This window comes from Strix aluco, chromosome 6, assembly GCF_031877795.1.
Source record: "Strix aluco isolate bStrAlu1 chromosome 6, bStrAlu1.hap1, whole genome shotgun sequence".
Lineage (NCBI taxonomy): Eukaryota > Metazoa > Chordata > Aves > Strigiformes > Strigidae > Strix > Strix aluco.
Window position 1 is genome coordinate 14,822,775 of NC_133936.1, and position 17,320 is coordinate 14,840,094.

The 17,320-nt window shown below is 34.7% G+C and overlaps 1 protein-coding gene across 3 annotated transcripts in view; it reads right to left on the reverse strand.

Annotated features, from left to right (window-relative positions):
- The window catches only part of PTPN4 (protein tyrosine phosphatase non-receptor type 4), a 121,043-nt gene that overhangs the window by 50,331 nt on the left and 53,392 nt on the right, over positions 1 to 17,320 (reverse strand). For 2 of the 3 annotated variants that reach the window (XR_012623771.1, XM_074828788.1), the window contains exons 4-12: positions 16,667 to 16,709; positions 16,491 to 16,569; positions 12,509 to 12,553; positions 12,209 to 12,261; positions 9,750 to 9,870; positions 8,529 to 8,616; positions 7,729 to 7,770; positions 7,267 to 7,355; positions 1,124 to 1,187 (exon numbers count right to left, since the gene is read on the reverse strand). Coding sequence is in view for 2 of the 3 variants with exons in the window: in XM_074828788.1 (XP_074684889.1) it covers positions 1,124 to 1,187; positions 7,267 to 7,355; positions 7,729 to 7,770; positions 8,529 to 8,616; positions 9,750 to 9,870; positions 12,209 to 12,261; positions 12,509 to 12,553; positions 16,491 to 16,569; positions 16,667 to 16,709 (624 nt within the window). In the remaining variant the exon portion in view is untranslated. The remainder of the gene's footprint in view (positions 1 to 1,123; positions 1,188 to 7,266; positions 7,356 to 7,728; positions 7,771 to 8,528; positions 8,617 to 9,749; positions 9,871 to 12,208; positions 12,262 to 12,508; positions 12,554 to 16,490; positions 16,570 to 16,666; positions 16,710 to 17,320) is intronic. The other variant, XM_074828789.1, reaches the window with a different exon arrangement.

Genomic DNA, 17,320 nt, shown 5'->3' on the forward strand with positions numbered 1-17,320 from the left:
GAACTGATAGCTACTCACGCTGCTCTGAGCACACGGCTTAAACTTCTCCTGCATGTGGTCACGTAGTTCTGTTTGTGAAAACTACAAACTCCTGGGCGCCATTTTAAAGGTTATGATTTTAAGATATACAGTTTGACTCCTGTTTTCAGTGCTAGTACTGGTCACCAGCCACTGGGGCCTGATCTAATGTACCAGGTGTCTCCTCCTTATATTTTTCATGGTTAATCATATTGCCTCTAAATCTGGAACTAGTCCTATAGTACTCAGGATGCATGTCTACCTTGAATCCATCTTTTTTATCTAGTCAGTAACTCTGCATTGCAGGCCTTTAAATCCTTTCAGCTGTAAGAACTGCATAAAACCTTTTAACTAATCTGATGAGTTAATCACATAGTCATATTTTTAATTAATTCCTCCATCTTTCCCCAGTGATATGTCTGTGATGGGTTTAGACTAATCTCTTGGAGGCATGGAACAATCCATTTCTTGCTGAATTAAATGTGCCATGGTCCTGTGGTGCTTCACAGGATAGCAAATACACACCACAAGCAGTGAAACATACACATTCTCCACAGAAAGTTTCAACTTTTTCCCTAACAAATTTAGAAATAAGCATAAAAAAATTACCATATATAATTTAAAACTGCAAAGACATTCTTATCTCTTCTGTTTAAATGTAAGAAATAAAGCCAACTTGTATTACTAAAGCTGAATAATACAAATCAGCATGTTTTAATCAAACATCTATTTACAAGCACATATACAACTGAAGCAGCATTAAGCATTGCCTTTAGTTTTAATTTGGTTTCTTCTGAAATTTAAATTTAATAGATTTACTTTCAACTTCTTCAACATTCGTCTTATATAAGCAAGTTACATTTCCTGCATACAAATATCCAACTAAATGTCTAAAATATAAGGCAAATCAAATGAAAACAAGTCTTATAAAGCATTGTAATGGCCCATTTGAGAACTGAAATATCCAGAATGTTGGTGAAACTGGGCTTTCAATTGCAGATAAAGGCAAGAATCAACATAGTCTCAGTGAGTATAATGCAGACATGCAGTACAGAGAAATTTCATTGCTCTCATTTTTTGAGATGAAATTTAAGACAGTACTCACCAATTCTTTCCTAAGTTGAATAAAAAACTGTTTGCACTTAAAAGAAATTTTTACAATCTTCAACCTAAATGAAAAATAAAATCACAATATTTAAACACTTAGTATACTGAATCATGGTTAAAGGCTTAAGTACACCTACTGAAAATATACTTCCCAGAGAGAACAGATTTCAATTAACTTCCATAGACGAAAAACTAGGATATCAAAGATTATATAAAATAGCTTGCATAATTTGAAATTTGTGCCATATATTTATGTTATCTATCAAATTCACTTATTTCCATCCTAAACCCAAGGCACTTGCTAATTTAAGTACCTTTCACAGTCCCGAAGTCCAAAGAGCTATTCTATCCCCAGGTCATTCCAACCAGACATTCTCTTTTCTGAGACCACTTTCATTATCTCTTAGAATATGAATACTTTGAACTTCACCTGAAAGACATTCTTTCTCTATGTTCTTAAATGTCTTTAAATATAACCAAAACTTGTTTTAGTACAATAGCTAAGACAAGATACAAGCACAGAGATAAGGTCTTGAGATCTTGGTATTTATGAAGTTAAAAAACAAAACAAAAAAATCATCACACTATGAGGAAGAAGAAACGTTTAAAATATCACGACAGGGAAAAATCAGACTACAGATCTTTTCATCTTGCAGGTTATCTATAAACATATGAGATGCTGACAGTAATTCCAGACAATTTTGGATGGTCACTGCAATGCTAGTTATGCTAAAGGAGAAAAGACAGGCCATGTTTCCATCATAAGCTAAGTATATACTTTTTCAGAGAAATGCAATATTAGGATAGTGTGCATCCTTTATTAAATATAGAGGAGTACTATTTTGGTCAAGAATAAAAGCAAGGTTACAATTCTAACAAGAAAAAACATAGTAACTTCCATGACTTTGAAAAGGAACAAATGATATGATATTGCAAGCTGTAGAACATTAAATTCAAATGCTATCTCACTCAAAGGAGATTTCACTGACAACTGTCATGAAACTCAAAGCAAAAGGGAATCTAGATCACGCAGTTAATTCGCGGGAAATTACACAGCAAACTCTTTAGGGGTTACAATCAACCTTTTACACAGCATGTTTATACAGAGCACCCTTACTAATCTGAACTGTCATCTCTGATGGTCCCTGTACTTCAGGATATTATATTGGCTTGGTAAAGCTACAAAAGAAGGATTAAAAAACCCACAAAAAAACCCAAACCAAAAAAACCCCAAAGCAACAAAAAAAGTCAGTGAAGATGGTGCTACAATTTTTGAGATAAGCTTATTCATGAAGAATATACAGGGACCTCAATAGTGACTGGAATTACTACTTGCATATTAATCACCTTGTTGAATAAAAAGCCCTCTAGACTAGGAAGGATGAGAAGCAAAACATTAACAGACACCTAAGTTGTGTATCTATATATAGAAATTATCATCTTAAACAAATCAAATGGAGACAGTTTTCTCCAGGGGATTATTCAGAGCAGGAACCTACCTTGGATGTCCTAATTTGTTGAAAGAGTTTCTATCTCAAATAACACAAAGGGAGTTTGTGAATATTAGCCTTTAAATTATGCTTATTTAAATCTTTTCCCATTTCTCTTTTCTTTCCTAGCTTTGCCATTAGTTAAAAATAAAAAGCAGCTGCTATAACTTTGCCCTGTTTTGTTGTTCGTTTGTGTTTTTTTTATTTTACTCTTAACAAATTGTTGCTATTAATTTCTCAAGGATTAAAAACTATAAAGGGGGCTACAATTTATCTACTGAAATCAAATTATGCCACTGGCAATGCAGCAATTTTCTTAGCACCTACTATGACAAGCAATTGCTTAATAATAATTAGGGATGGGTCCTAAATTTGCTGGATGGGATAGACACTAGATTATAGCAGTCTGACTGTGGAAAAAACAGAAAAAAGTTGTATTAGACTGTTTAGGCTGCAGCTAACCAGAAGTATGTTATGGATAATTTTCTAAAATTTTGTGGTACAGGGCAATTAAAGAATATTTTAATATATACCTTTTTTAAAAACTGAACTGTACACACTCTACAACATATCAGATTTTTTAGCATGCCAACAGAGAACCTGAGAATAAATCAAAACTATTTTATTTACAAAAACATTCTACTACCTTTTATTCTTCCCCTCCCTGCCCCTTCTGCTAAAGAAATTACTGCCTTTGGTGATTTATAGACTCAAGGAGAATGATCAGGATGAAAGTTATACACACTGGTTTTCAATCTCACCCCATAATTTAGGCAGAGTGAAGTCACCTGCCTTTTAAGCCTGAAACCATTTGGAACAAACTCAAAACTATAACAGCCAATAATGTCTAACTCAACCCATAAGAATCACTGTTCAAGTACAAAGAAATGACTCAGCAAAGCTGAATCTCAGCTATTTTTGAAAAATACAGCAGATAAGAGAGAATCCATGTGCACTGCTAATATCCTGCTAGTCATCAAATAGGAATATCATCCTCAGCCAAAGCTAAAGGCATGTCTGCCTATATTTCATTTCTCTGACTGTCAGCAATGGTGCATATCCAAGAAAAAGGGTAAGAAGAGGCAAGCATCAAGAATATTTTCCTGGTATGATTTTCTAGTCTCCAGTCATCTCAGACATCCTAAATCATGAGATACATCTTTTTAAATGAAGATATATTTGAAAGTCCTAGTCTAAAGTGAGGACTGTACTCAAACATGTGGAAGGAGTCTCATGATATCAAGCCGTAGTTCTCACTAAAGACTTTACTGCCCCAACCCTTGCCCAGAGGGTGATAAAGCAGGACACAAGCAATCCAGCAAATTTCTCGACCAAGACTTCTTTGACACAGGTTCTGGACCAGTCACCTAGGGAAGACGCTCTTGGTAGCACAACTCACAACCAAGAAAGGATTGTTCAGATTTAGTAGTCAAACTTGGCTTCAGCAGCTGTGAGACGGTGAAACTAAATATCCTGAGGGAAGTGAGGAGGGATGCAGCAGACTAAACAACCCTGGAGTTCAGGAGAAGAAACTCCAGCTTGATCAGAGCTCTGGTAGGCATAATCCCTTGGAAGCTGCCTTTTGGGGCACAGGAACTGAGGAGAGGTGGCCAATCTTAAAGGACAATCTTCTTAATCCAGAACAATCCTGATGTGCTAGAAAAAAATGCAAGCATGGGAGGAGGCCAACTTGGATGAACTCAGAACTGCTGACTGAGCTCAAACACAAAAGGAAGTCTACAGGATGTGGAAGATGGATCAGATGACAAAGGAGGAACACAGAAGTACTACCTAGGCATTCAGGGATAAAACTAGGAAATCTAAAGCACAAATGCAGTTGCAACTGGGAATGGATGTGAAAGACAACAAAGCTTTCTGGGGTATATCAACTGCAAAAGAGAGGCAAAGGAAAGTGTGTGTCCACTGCTCAACAGATGAACAAAGGAAAGGCTGAGCTACTCCATGCTCTTCTCCTTTGGTCTTCAAGGACAATATCTACTCCCTGGATTCCCAGGTCTCTGCGCCTGGTAGCACAGTTTGGGGAGAAGAGGAATTACCTACAACACAGGAAGATCAAGTTGGGACACACTGGATAAAAGGTGGTCTCCTTTGTTTTAGATTATACCTGCCTTGTCTCCCTCCCGTTTCATTTCTCCCCATGATCATAAGGTTCGTCATGCGCAATTTAGACATAATATCAAATTAGGAGGGAGATGGCAAAAACATTTTACTTAATTCTTCTCTGAGCAATACAGCTAAACCTTTATTTCTTCCCACATACATGTATGCTTATCCTCTCACTTGTCTTAAAACTCAGCCCAGGAGTACTGAAAAAGTACTGGAGTTCAGGAGTACTGGATATCTAAACACCCACTGTAGCCATAAAGCACTGGGAAGACACTACACAGCTCCAGTTGCACAGGAGCAAGAATAAGTGGAAGCAAGAAGAAAAAGTATCAGTACTGGTGTCACTGGTGCAGCTGCATGACTATGGATAAAAAGGAAAGGTAATAGGTCTACTATTGAGCTATATTGTGAGAACTGACATTTCATATCCTTACTTATAGCAAAAGAAAGCCTATAATTGGATGAAATGGTGGGGAGGAGGTTTACAGACCAATTATGTTGGTACTATAGTCTTCACAGGAAGAAATTAATATCCCTAATGTCAGCTGATATGCTTGAATACAAAGAAGAACTGTTTAGGTAATTACACACACACAAAAACCACACTAAGAATTTAGATCAGCATCCCTGGCATGCAAACTATATGAAGCAGAGCTCACAGAAACCTCTAGCTTCCAGTAAGGACATGTAGCTTAATTATGACTTACATTGTACGTACTCAGTAATTTACCAGTGTGTTTTATAGAACCTATTTCTACTATTACTGTTTTCCCAAAAATAACAGCAGTAAAAGCAGCCTAAATTAAAACCTTTCTGATTATTACAGCTTTACATTTTATAAAGCAGCCTTAACCCAGAAATGGCTCTAAGACTTCAAAACTCTTACCAGATGAAGGATATCTTTCTTAGAACATGTCACTGTTACAAAGGCAGGTCTGACTGACTAGTACGGTAGTTCCAGACTTATCACTGCAAGATCCTGTTTTAATTTACCCAACTAACCATGGAGACTGAAAATTTACATGCTCTGTAATTGCCTCAGGCTTACTTTTCTTTGAATGCTTACAAGCAAAATGTTTACCATGTACAGTTGTACCTGGCTGTGGATAACACTTATGTCATAGCTTTGCTTTTTCTTTCTCTCCAAACATCTACCTAAAATTTGACTATCCATGCTGTTTCGTAACATGATAAACCACAGAATACATAATGTCATACAAGAAAACTTGAGACTAAGCTTAGCACAGAAAACCAGAATGTCTCAGAAGTTCATTGGGTTGCTGGAAAGATCAAGATTGTGATTAACATTTTCAATTTCTGCAAGGGAACTTACTAAGTGAAAACAGGTCACTGATTATAAGTAATAGATCTTACCCTGTGCTAACAGAAAACAACAAAAACACAAGGATTTCAACTGCCTGTAACAGTTTGAATTCAGAGAAAAAAATTTCCAGTTTCAATTGCGGTAATCAATTTAATCTGTTCATACGAAGATGACAGACCAGCCGAGAACTTTAGGAAAGTCCAGTGCTGCACTGCCCAAGCACACACATTAGTAGCAAATGAAAATGCAAAACTTTTCATAATTTTTCTAGAGCAAACAGCTTTTGTGCCTGGTAAACTAGTGTCTATTTCATATGGCTGACTTCGCCCACTCAGAATGCTGTTATAGCATGCTCAACGACATATGTAATAAGGCAGGCTGTCAAAGTGGATTCCAAGCAGGCAAAGGAAACCAAGGGAAGGTTACTTCTGAGGGAACTAAAAAAAGCATTGGGGAAGGTGACATAACTTCTCTAGAGCACTTCTATAGAGTCACTACAGAAGTTATAGTGCAGAACAGGATTTCTCTTAGATCTTTCCCCTTCTTATATGAATATATAAGAACAGGATCCCAACTTAAGAAGACTGAAAACTAGAGTAACATATTTAATGAGGACAACTCCATGTTTACAGAACAGCTTTACAAACTATTTCAGTTAAGAGGAGAAATAAATGGCAGCATTTTCTGCAATAAATGCACTTTTTTGATCCTTATCATGAAAATGGTTATCTATGAATGAAGAGATGACAATAACCTGAATGCTCCACCTCAGTTATCCTCACGTGCCATGCCTACATTACATTTAACGCACAGAGCACAATTAAGTTATATGTGACAAAACAAGTAAGAGCAATCACTCTCCACGTTAGTGTTTTTAAGTTCAGATGTCTTTAAAGACTGTGAGCTAAACCATAACACAGGCTCTGGCTATGTAGTTAATTAAACATAAAGTATGCTTTCAAACTCATGAAGAAAAAATGTGTTACAATTCATATAGTTTGCACCACAATCATTTAACAGCACAGCTCGCAGAACAGGACAAAACCCCATCATAAAATTACCCACAGCACAGCATGAGGTAAATCACTTCAACTTGATATGCTACAACTAAGTTTCAGTCTCTTTTAAAGCATGTGACACTGGTAGTGGTAAAAATATGTTTTGAAATACCAAACAAAAACATTAGCTTAATGTCCTTACCACTGAAAGGTGTTAATTCGTACTCTGTTCTTAAAAATTAATATTCCACCTGACATCACTCCAATCATTATTTCATTGTTACTCTGATCCTTTAAAAGAAAAGAGAAAATTACTTGAAGAACAATGTAAGTATCTTTGAAACCTCATATATATTCATTCTCCTCTCTCTCTCTCTAAATACATAAATACCATAGTAAAATAGATCTCAATTAAAATGGAAGGAAATGTGTTTTAATAAGACAAGTAAGAATTAAACTATTCATTCCTACTTAGGACAAGCCCAGATGTTTGTTCAGAGTTCTTTATAGAATTTTAATTTCTTAAGTTAGATCTTCTGTCTTCCATCAACTTCAAAGAAATATACAATATAGAGTATTCTAGCAGTTTATTACAAATAACAGCACTAATAGACTGGCTTGACATTTGCTACACTAAAAGCAACCAGCAACTTAAAATTCCTACCTGAAAGGAAATTGCAATCTTAGAACACAGAGAGGAGAGATTCTAAAACAAACAATATTGTAAGCATGTTTAAATAGCACATTTTTCCTGAAATATCTTTGTTCTCTAATCAAACACCTGCTATAGATCTCTCAATATGTGTGCAACAGCAGGATACAGACAGCAGTGAAGTGGGGTACATTTCAAATTCTATTACAAGTTTCTCTAACCTTAGGGAATAGGACAAGAATATCTAAAAAAATGAGGTGTCTTAGTTACTAAAAATAATTATATTCAGAGGCTTTGCAGAAATGGTAGCACTGTACTGACAGGTTAAGACTGTTTTAGTCAAGACCTCAAGCTACTTGCTTTACCAGATAAAACTGACACTATATCAAATTATAGTACCCTTACCTTACATTAACAGTCCATAATCTATAATGATAATGATTTATAATTTGGTTCTAATCAGAATGAAATTAAATATTTTTCAAAGCTGACAGATCCTTAAATATCAAAAGCACATTCAATGAGCACATTTTTCTTATTCACCAGTAGCCAGCTGAACTGGCATTCAGGCTGACAAGGCTCAACCTGAATAACACATGTATAACTAAGTCCAAATAAGCAAAGTGTTCACTAGAGTGAAATAGTGGCTACTGAAATTGGTAAATCACAGTTAGGCACCTAATAAGATAATATTATTTTCTATTTTTTCTTTTGTAAGCAGCAGCCAGGAAGGCTCACTAAAAATAAGTATTTTTCCATAAAGCTCAGAAGAGTCCATTTTTACATTACAATACTAGTTTACCCAAACTTACCCTTGCATAGTGCAATTCAACTCCATAAAGTTCTAAGGTACGTGCTGTATTGAGATAATTGAACTCTGCTTCTGCAGGAGACAACCCTCTGAAAGAAAGAGGCTAAATCAGAAACACTCTAACATAACCCCCGACATCAGGCTCCCTAGCGAGCTCAAAGAGAAAATCTGCATCTGTTTTACTACTTTTACCTCCATCCTGAAATCTGAATTTCCTTTCACACCATAAACAGCCTGCAACCCAAAAAATGTAACAGAAAAAACCTTGTGCTTCCACATCAACAAAGGCTTGACAAAAGTCCTCAACACAGCTTACAAACGCACACATTTTATTTCTAAGGCACTGCATCATTTAAATGTCTGTGGAGCTCTAGAATCTGGAAATTACTTTTGCAGTCCTGTATTTTGTACTGATAACTGCAATTTCTCTCCAAGGGTCATCCTTAAACTTTAAATTACCATCAACTCACTTTAATTTCTTTACCCTACCAAAAAGAATTTGCTAAGCCATTGACTGAAATGTAAGATAACATTCAGTAGTTTCTAAAGCCAACAACATGCCCCAATTAAGCAAATATTTTTGTAAATAGCTTACATTTTGTTAAATTTAACTGGAACAAAAAGCACTTAAGTTCTAAAATATCAAGGAACCATCACTGAAAAAGTACCACAATGTTACACACTGGGAAAAAAAAAATATTTTCCATTGCTTCATTGCCTTTTCCTCTTTAGTGAAAGGTCACAGACTTGCACACAGGAAAGAGCAGATATTGAAGAAAAGGACTTTGTTACTGCTAAAATAACTCTTGTTTACTGGTGAGAGCACCATGAAAACAAAGCCTTTATGCACAGAACATTCTCAAAGAATGAAAAAAACTCTTAAAGAAATTATATACTGCTAAATTAATATCCTGTGTAATACAGACAAATACTGTCTTCAGTGTACCTTTAACATGTTTGTTTTTTCACTTATTTTCCCTGTCATTGTCATAGACATTTTATTTGTGCAGAGTATCAATGGTAGTTATTATACAATCTACAAAAATCAATCACATTAAATGTACTCTTAAAAAACAACAAAAAAAAAAACCAACAAAAAAAAACCCCCAAAAAAACCCCCAGAAACCTTTAAGACAAAATACTCATTTTTTTATACAATAGCACAGCACCAGCAGTCAGGATTTGACAAAGTCAGTCAATATCTTCTGCTATAAATCCTTACATGTGCTGCTGATGTAATTTTGCTATTTCTTTTTCAAAGTCTTGAGGCTGGCTAGGGATGAAAGAATAGTCTGAGAGGTAGCCTGGCAAGTTTTCTGAATGGTTGTAGTCTCCCAGCTCGGCTAAAATATTAAAAAGAGAGGTTATTGTTTATCACTGATGTACCTGGCATTGTGCAATGCCCCCAAATTCACAAGAGTCTGCTCCCCCATACTTTATGATCTACAGCAAACAAAAAGAGAGAAAACATTTGAACTCCCCTTTTCCCTTTTGAATAAACAGTCACATTCTCAGTGAATACCATGGAGATAATTTAAAGAAAGCTTTGAGTAGGTGCTTATGAAGGAAGTTTATAAAATGTTTGATTTTTAATACACAAATTAATTCATAAATGCTGTCATAATGGCTAGCACTAAAGAATATACTTCAAGGTATTTGATTTTTTTCTTTTTTTATTTTACCTGTGCTTGCTTTCATGTGATTACGCAATACATTTATTTTTAACGCTACAACTGCTATTTCTTCATTAAGATCTGCCAAAACCACCAACTCATTATGTACCAAGATATATTCAGAAGCATTAGAAAAATATTTTTTTGCACATTCAGCTGTATGTATGGGAAAAAGTACACATACATACACCTACACTGAAACTACTTTACTTGAAACCACTAAAAAGTGCATTTAGATAATCTCTTTCTTATAAGAAATAAATTAAAAACTAATTTATTGTCAGAATAAAAAACCATACATTTGCTAATACAGGCTTTGAGGCTAACCATAATCCAAAAAAAATTCAGCTTTAAATATCTGCAATCTATGTGATAGATAAATAACATAACCTGTGAAGACTGGAAAGTTCACAGCAACACAGCATGACATGGCATCCTGGGCAGGCCTACTGATACTTTTGTGGAGCATGGAAGAACTGACAATGGGGATGAAGGCACTTGCGGAGCAGGAGGATAAGCAAGAGAAGGGAAGGTAGGAAAGAAGTCTGGGGTACTTGCATCTCCAGAAACAGATCCTATTTTAAATAATTTAAAAATTGGAAAATAGGACCAGGTTTTATAATCGAATGCATGTCTTGCTAAAATCCACCACAGAGAATACAGGACTGTCTGAGATCTACATCTGCTATTTACCTATATTTATAAAGAATACCAAGGGCTAAACCCAGAGAGAGTTAGTAATAGGCATGCACAGATGATCATTAGACAGAAGTCTGCACACTGAAAAAATTAAGGGCAGCAGGATATATATAAATGCAACTACAATACACAGCACATACACCACTTCTACAACACTGGAAAAATAAAAATACGGCATTCTTAAAAGCTTAAAATGTTATAAACTTTTCATAGTGCCTGCTTCATTATCCAATACTTCATCTCTTCAAAGGCAAAGCCCTACAGCATGACAGCACTTGCAGTACATATCTATTTCCAAGTAGCTGAAGTTTGGGAGCTTTGTTTAAGAGAAATTGCTCTACTGATTGATCTGGAAAGAGGTGACCACTTATCAAAACTATGCATAAAATGTTACATTAACGTTACGATACATTTTTTTCCCTGAAAAGATTAACATGGGCACTCTTTCTTCGATACTGTACAAAGTATACATAGTACTAAATGTAGATACAAGTATCTTTTACAGCAGAAAAACACATTAATATAAATGGATATATCAGGGTTGCTTCTAAAACTGAATTTCTGATAATCACAAATTTCAAGAACTAAGTGCCGAACAGTCTCTTAGGTGGTTGGTTGTTGTGGTTTGGTTTTTTGTTTGTTTGGTTTTTTTTTGTTGGGTTTTTTTTTTGTTTTTTTTGTTTTGTTTTGTTTTGGGTTTTTGTTGGGTTTTTTTTGTTTGTTTGGGTTTTTTTTGGTTTTGGGGTTTTTTTTGTTTTTTTTTTTTTTTCCCCACTGAACAATTTAAGTTTATGAAGGAAAATGGGGAGAGAGGAAGAGGACTAAATCTCAGTCTTCAGGCCTTATCTACTCACTGGATGGCTTAAAATTGACAACACAGTTATTGAACTTTTTGGCCAGATATGACCAGAATTCCCTCTTCCACGCCTATTTGGAGGTTCACTGTATGATATGTTAAAAATGTTTAAGTGTCTAAAAAATGCTTTAGTATAATTCTCAAGAAAAAAACCCAACCCCACACTTCAGAATACAGAGAAACACAAGAGGGTTGTTTTCAGGTTTTTTAACTGCATGGGTTTATAGAAGGAAAGCAGAGAGCATTACCAGTATTTTTTCCATATCTAATTCAGCAAAACATGTTGAGGGAGAAAAACCAACCAACCGTATTTCCTTAATCATGAGAAAAGTAGCATCATGTCCACAAACATCACAATACAATGCTACACAAACTCCATTTTTCAGAAACTAATTGCTGCTACTTTTCATATATTTCCATACTAACAGGTACATGAATATTAACTATACTTACATTGAACAGCATAGGATGCCAGAAGAGCAGCAGTATTATAAGGACAGGGCAATCTGTTTTGTTTTTAAAATGAGAAATATATAAAATTACATATTTCATATGAAATTTGCTTATTTTGAAAAGCCTCGTTTTTTCATAGTCTATCAATAAACTGGACAGATAATTATTATACACACTTCTACTTGCATAAACAGTAATTTACTTTAAATATATTTTTATTTTTGCTGGTAAAATCCCTCACCATTAACTTTTTCTCAATTCAAGTTGCATTTAATGTTTAACACAGCAAAAATATCTTACCTTCCAGTAAGAATGTCCTGCTTAATTTGCAAAAAATACTGGTACCTTATTTAAAGAAACAAACAAAAAACACTAATTAAAAATTAAGTTATTTAACCATTTTTCATCAATTTAATGCATTTTACTTTCAGTTAGTGCAAAACTAAAACTTTATATTTTGCATGCTATTTTTTAAACTCCTATGGGAATGAAATTAAACCGTGATTAGTGAAATAATAATTCAACTTTGTAAATTAAACTAGTTTAATTTAAACTAATAGCTACAGGCTATGAAGTTATACATATTTCACTAAAAGGCTGCAAATTTCACATTCTACCTGCTTTATTTTCCAGTATTTATGTTGAACTTAAAGTTTAAAAAGAAGGGAAGAAGTGTTTTGAATGAGCGTGAACAACAGAACTATTCAACATAGCATCCAAAAGCTGAAGTTTACATCTGTGTATGGAGGTACCTTAATAAGAATGATTTGTACTCCAAGTAGATAAAATTAATTTATTCTCATTGAGTATTTGATATTATTCTGTTTTCACTTAAATTAACATATTTGCTCTTAGTATTTTGGAGTCACATTCTTAAATAAAAGTTGTGGATTCCATCATGTCGAATGCCTTCTGACCGACTTCCCTTGAACTTCTGAAGTTTTATTTAATTATGATGTTAGAAAAGCTTGTTTTAGAAATAATGTAGTCTTCCCTCCCTCTTTCAAGTCAGGAGGGAGATAGAAACAACAAAAGGAACAGATGAACACTTTAAAACAAGAACTATTTCCCATCAAAAAGTGGCAACAGAAACACTATGACAAGAACCTCAACAAACCTGAAACTGCAAACACATTTCCTTCCAAATGACTTAATTTCTCCAACAAAACCCAAATATTCTGTTAACATCTCAGAATGAATCTTTTGTTTATTCAATTTAGGTCCTTCATATTTCACTCAAATGTTTTAGACTATTTCAAAGAAGTATAAATGTTTATATCAAGTGGCAAGTTACATCTGCCATAAAACTCCACTGACACAGAGATTGAAGTGAGACAACAAACAAGACTTACTGAGATGGCAGGATGTTAGCACAAGCTTAAACTTTCAGCAAAACCCCCTTAGAGCATGAAAGTAGCTGTAGAATTTAGGCTCTAAAGTCTTTTTATTTAAAAAAAATTTTCACTGAGTGGAAAATTTAAACCTCATTTCTGCTTTCTTATAAATTTATTCCATTTTGGGACCTCCTACATTATTATAAAAATCATCTGGTTTCCTTCTTGTAGTTCTGATTTGAAAGTAGAGCTTCAGCCATATCCATTCATTATAAACATTCATCAAAATTACTTATCAAAACCACCTAGTTCAAGTTCAACTGAAACCAAACATTAAGTATTTCCCAATATTAACTTGCTCCAAGAAATAAAAACAAAAAAATATCACTTCACGTCACATAATATGACCTCTCATAATTGTGTAGTCTTCAGAAAGTGGATTAACTCCACTTTAAAGACTTCCACAAACATTTACAAATACACACACAGAAATCCAATCATTTACAAGCTAAATATAGTGGAAAGGTATGGCATTCCATGTTTGAAAGAAAACAAGGGAAAACACTTGCAAACTGACAAGCAAAGATGTTAACCCATGTGCTCAACTCCTACAGAACTGTCAAGTGGTTCTTTAACTGACCAGCATGGCAAGAAGCTTAGTTTAAGGTATTAACCACACGAAGTTAAAACTGAGACATTAGCCAGGCTTTAGAGACCTCAAAATACTTTTTTGTTTTCCACCTTAAAATGCATATTGAAACCAAAAGAGACAGATAAACCAAAATTTCTTTACTGGTTAAAAGAAGCAATAAATGACAAGTTAAATTTATATATTAAAAGTATATGCTTCACACGCTTAGCTTGAGTATCTCTTCACAAATATACAAAACAAATCAATTTTTCCTATTTTTCCTGTTAACATTTATAGCTGCAAAAATGTGGGACAAAAACATTCTGTATGTGCAGCTGCACCTTCATTTTATTTTACTTTTTTTTTGTGTAATGCTTTATTAGAAATATTCCATAGTAGTTAAGGGACCTCATGATTAAGGAACACCAAGCAGGGTTTATTTTCCATCCACTGTTTTTACCAAACAGTGAAGTTAATGGCTTGTTAGCTAACTACCCCAGTTTGAACACTGAAGCCTCACATATTATTGAGCAAAATGGGAAATCGATAGAAGCTTTAGCTGTAGACCTGAAAAAGCCTGAAGAACAAATTCAGCTAAAACAGTCAAGATGGTATTGCATTACAATGTTTTCATCTTCCCTATATAGATATGTCTAGAAAAGGGTAAGACAAAATTATTGCTAACTGGAGTCAACATTAATAAGCAAGTGTTTCTGCCATGACCAGAACTAATGAAGCTTCATTTCCTACCAAGACAAGTTTGTAAAGCTAAACTCTCCAAACACAAGGTGAGCTGCTGCTGACCTTTCCTGACCTGGCGCATTCATAACCTGCCTCCCTCACACGAATTCAGAAGTGTGTAATAAGACACAAGCTCACACTGAACCTTTCTCTGACATCTACTCATACAGCCTCATGTGTCGACTCATTCCCCTGTTTTCATGCAATTTATAAAAACTAAACATCTCTGAAAAGTCTCAGCTTGAGCTGGAACTGTCATAAATTTACGCTTTGTTTCTTTTCTTTTTTTTAAGGGGGGAAACACCGATTACACAAAAGGACCCCATATTTGTGACATGGCATCCTAACTTCACTCCAAAAAACCCCACAGATAGTAACTCACTCTCTGTAATAATTCCAAATACAAATGAGTTTTCTCAGGGGCAATTAGGCCTATTAGCAAAAAAGGCAGAGCTGACCTAGATACAGCAGTCATATATTATTTCTCATCTAAAAGGATGCTGTATTTATAGCTTTGTATTTACAGTATAACATTTAAATAAAACAGTTCTCTCTTTTCTTTACTGCTTACTTCCTACTGATTAACATTTTTTTCCCATCTCTTTAGGAATATTACATATTGTCCTTTAATTCAAATAACACATTTTTCATTATTCTGATATAGTAAATTGCCAAATTTTCCTAGAGTACATATTTCAATAAAACAGAGCCTGATCCAGGATCTCTGGGACTCATTTTAGTAAATTCTGCCTTCATAGATGTATGTACAATTGTCCAAAATATGACAAATCAAAAGAAATTATAAACAAATGCGGACTCAAATTTTCACAGTTTTGGTATTTATGTTTCTAAAGCTATCCTTAATAATTTAGATAGTGTTTTTTGAATGGGGCTGACCTGTTTTCAGAATGGCTGACATCCAATCTGTCAAATCATGTGACTTATGTAGAGGACCAGAACTAATTAGGAATACTGAAAATTTGAGGCATTTCTTCAAGGACTAATTGCAACTCACAAGCCTCCTATCTTGATTCACACTGAGCGTTTTCTTCAACAGACTTCAACATATTGCTATCAAAATAAGCTTACATGCTTCAAGCTAGGACTACAACCATACAAACAGATTAATTTTATTAGTGCCAAGCAGAAAATTGGGGGGGGGGGGGGGGGGGCAGAAATCAAGAATAAAATGCAGAAAGCTCAGGAATTTTATAATCACAAAGGAGAATACAAGTAAGGATAAAATTAAATTTGTACTCATTAGTGAATAGCAGGATTAAGTTTTTCCCCTCTTCTCTACTTTCCCTTTTCTGTTTCTACACGGTAGTATTTTCTTCATGTAGTTCACTTCACATATAAATTTGTAAATTTATTCACAGAAGCTTTTTGTTATATTGATTTGGTGCAACTGTTCGTATCTGTAATTCTTAGGCAAAAATTAGAAGCTTGCACATACAACACAAAAAAGATTTAAAAGAAAATTTCCATGTTATAGCTTAAAAAAATTAACGATCATCTTCCCCTTAAATATAAGTCTCCTATAAAAATGTCTTATTGATAAATTAACTAGACCTACCTTGTATATTCTTCTTGGAGCTTGTTTGGGTCACCTACAAAAAACTTAACTCTGAAGTTCAAACTGTGAGGAGATCCTCCTACAGTCAAGAAAAGATATTTTTAATTAATCAGGGTACCCTGGAAAAACAGCATAATAATTAAATATGAACTGACCAAATACATACATGTACTCACTTTTTAATTGTTTCCTGATAGGTTTGTTTGGATCCAACCACCTCTGGAAAGAGACAAATTATAACACTAACTTTAGAGAAACAAAAAAGTACAAATTGTAGCCTTATACATCAAGAAACTGTTGCTTTTTTACTTGGTCTTTTACCAGAATGTCTTACTGGCGTACAAAGTCTTGTTACTGATTCTGGAAAGACACCAACATTATCATCAGCAGTTGCTGCTGTTCTTTTCCCAAGATTAACCTCTGTTGTCCAGGTATCTGTCTCTTACAGCGCTAATTCAACTATGACTTGGTTCTATGACTGTCAAGTGAGCCTGAGAGAGGTTAGAACTCAATTATGGTGTGGTTAATCTTCAGCTACTCTTTAAACTGATGGTCTAAGGTGCACTAAGTGTGGCAGTGAAGAGTGATAAGCAGGCTGATTTACTCAACTCAGAAGTTAATTTGCTTAAACTAGTATTCATACTCTTGATTCTGCATTTTGTAGGTCTGACACATCCAGGGAGTGATCCCACTGGCTCACAGATTCTCTTTAAATTGTCAGCCTGAGTGTCATCTCTGGTAAATCACTAATTGGGATCTTGGAAACCAGAGGCTCAGCACTCAGTCTACTGGATTAAGGAGTACAGAACAATTTTACCAAGCAGTACCCA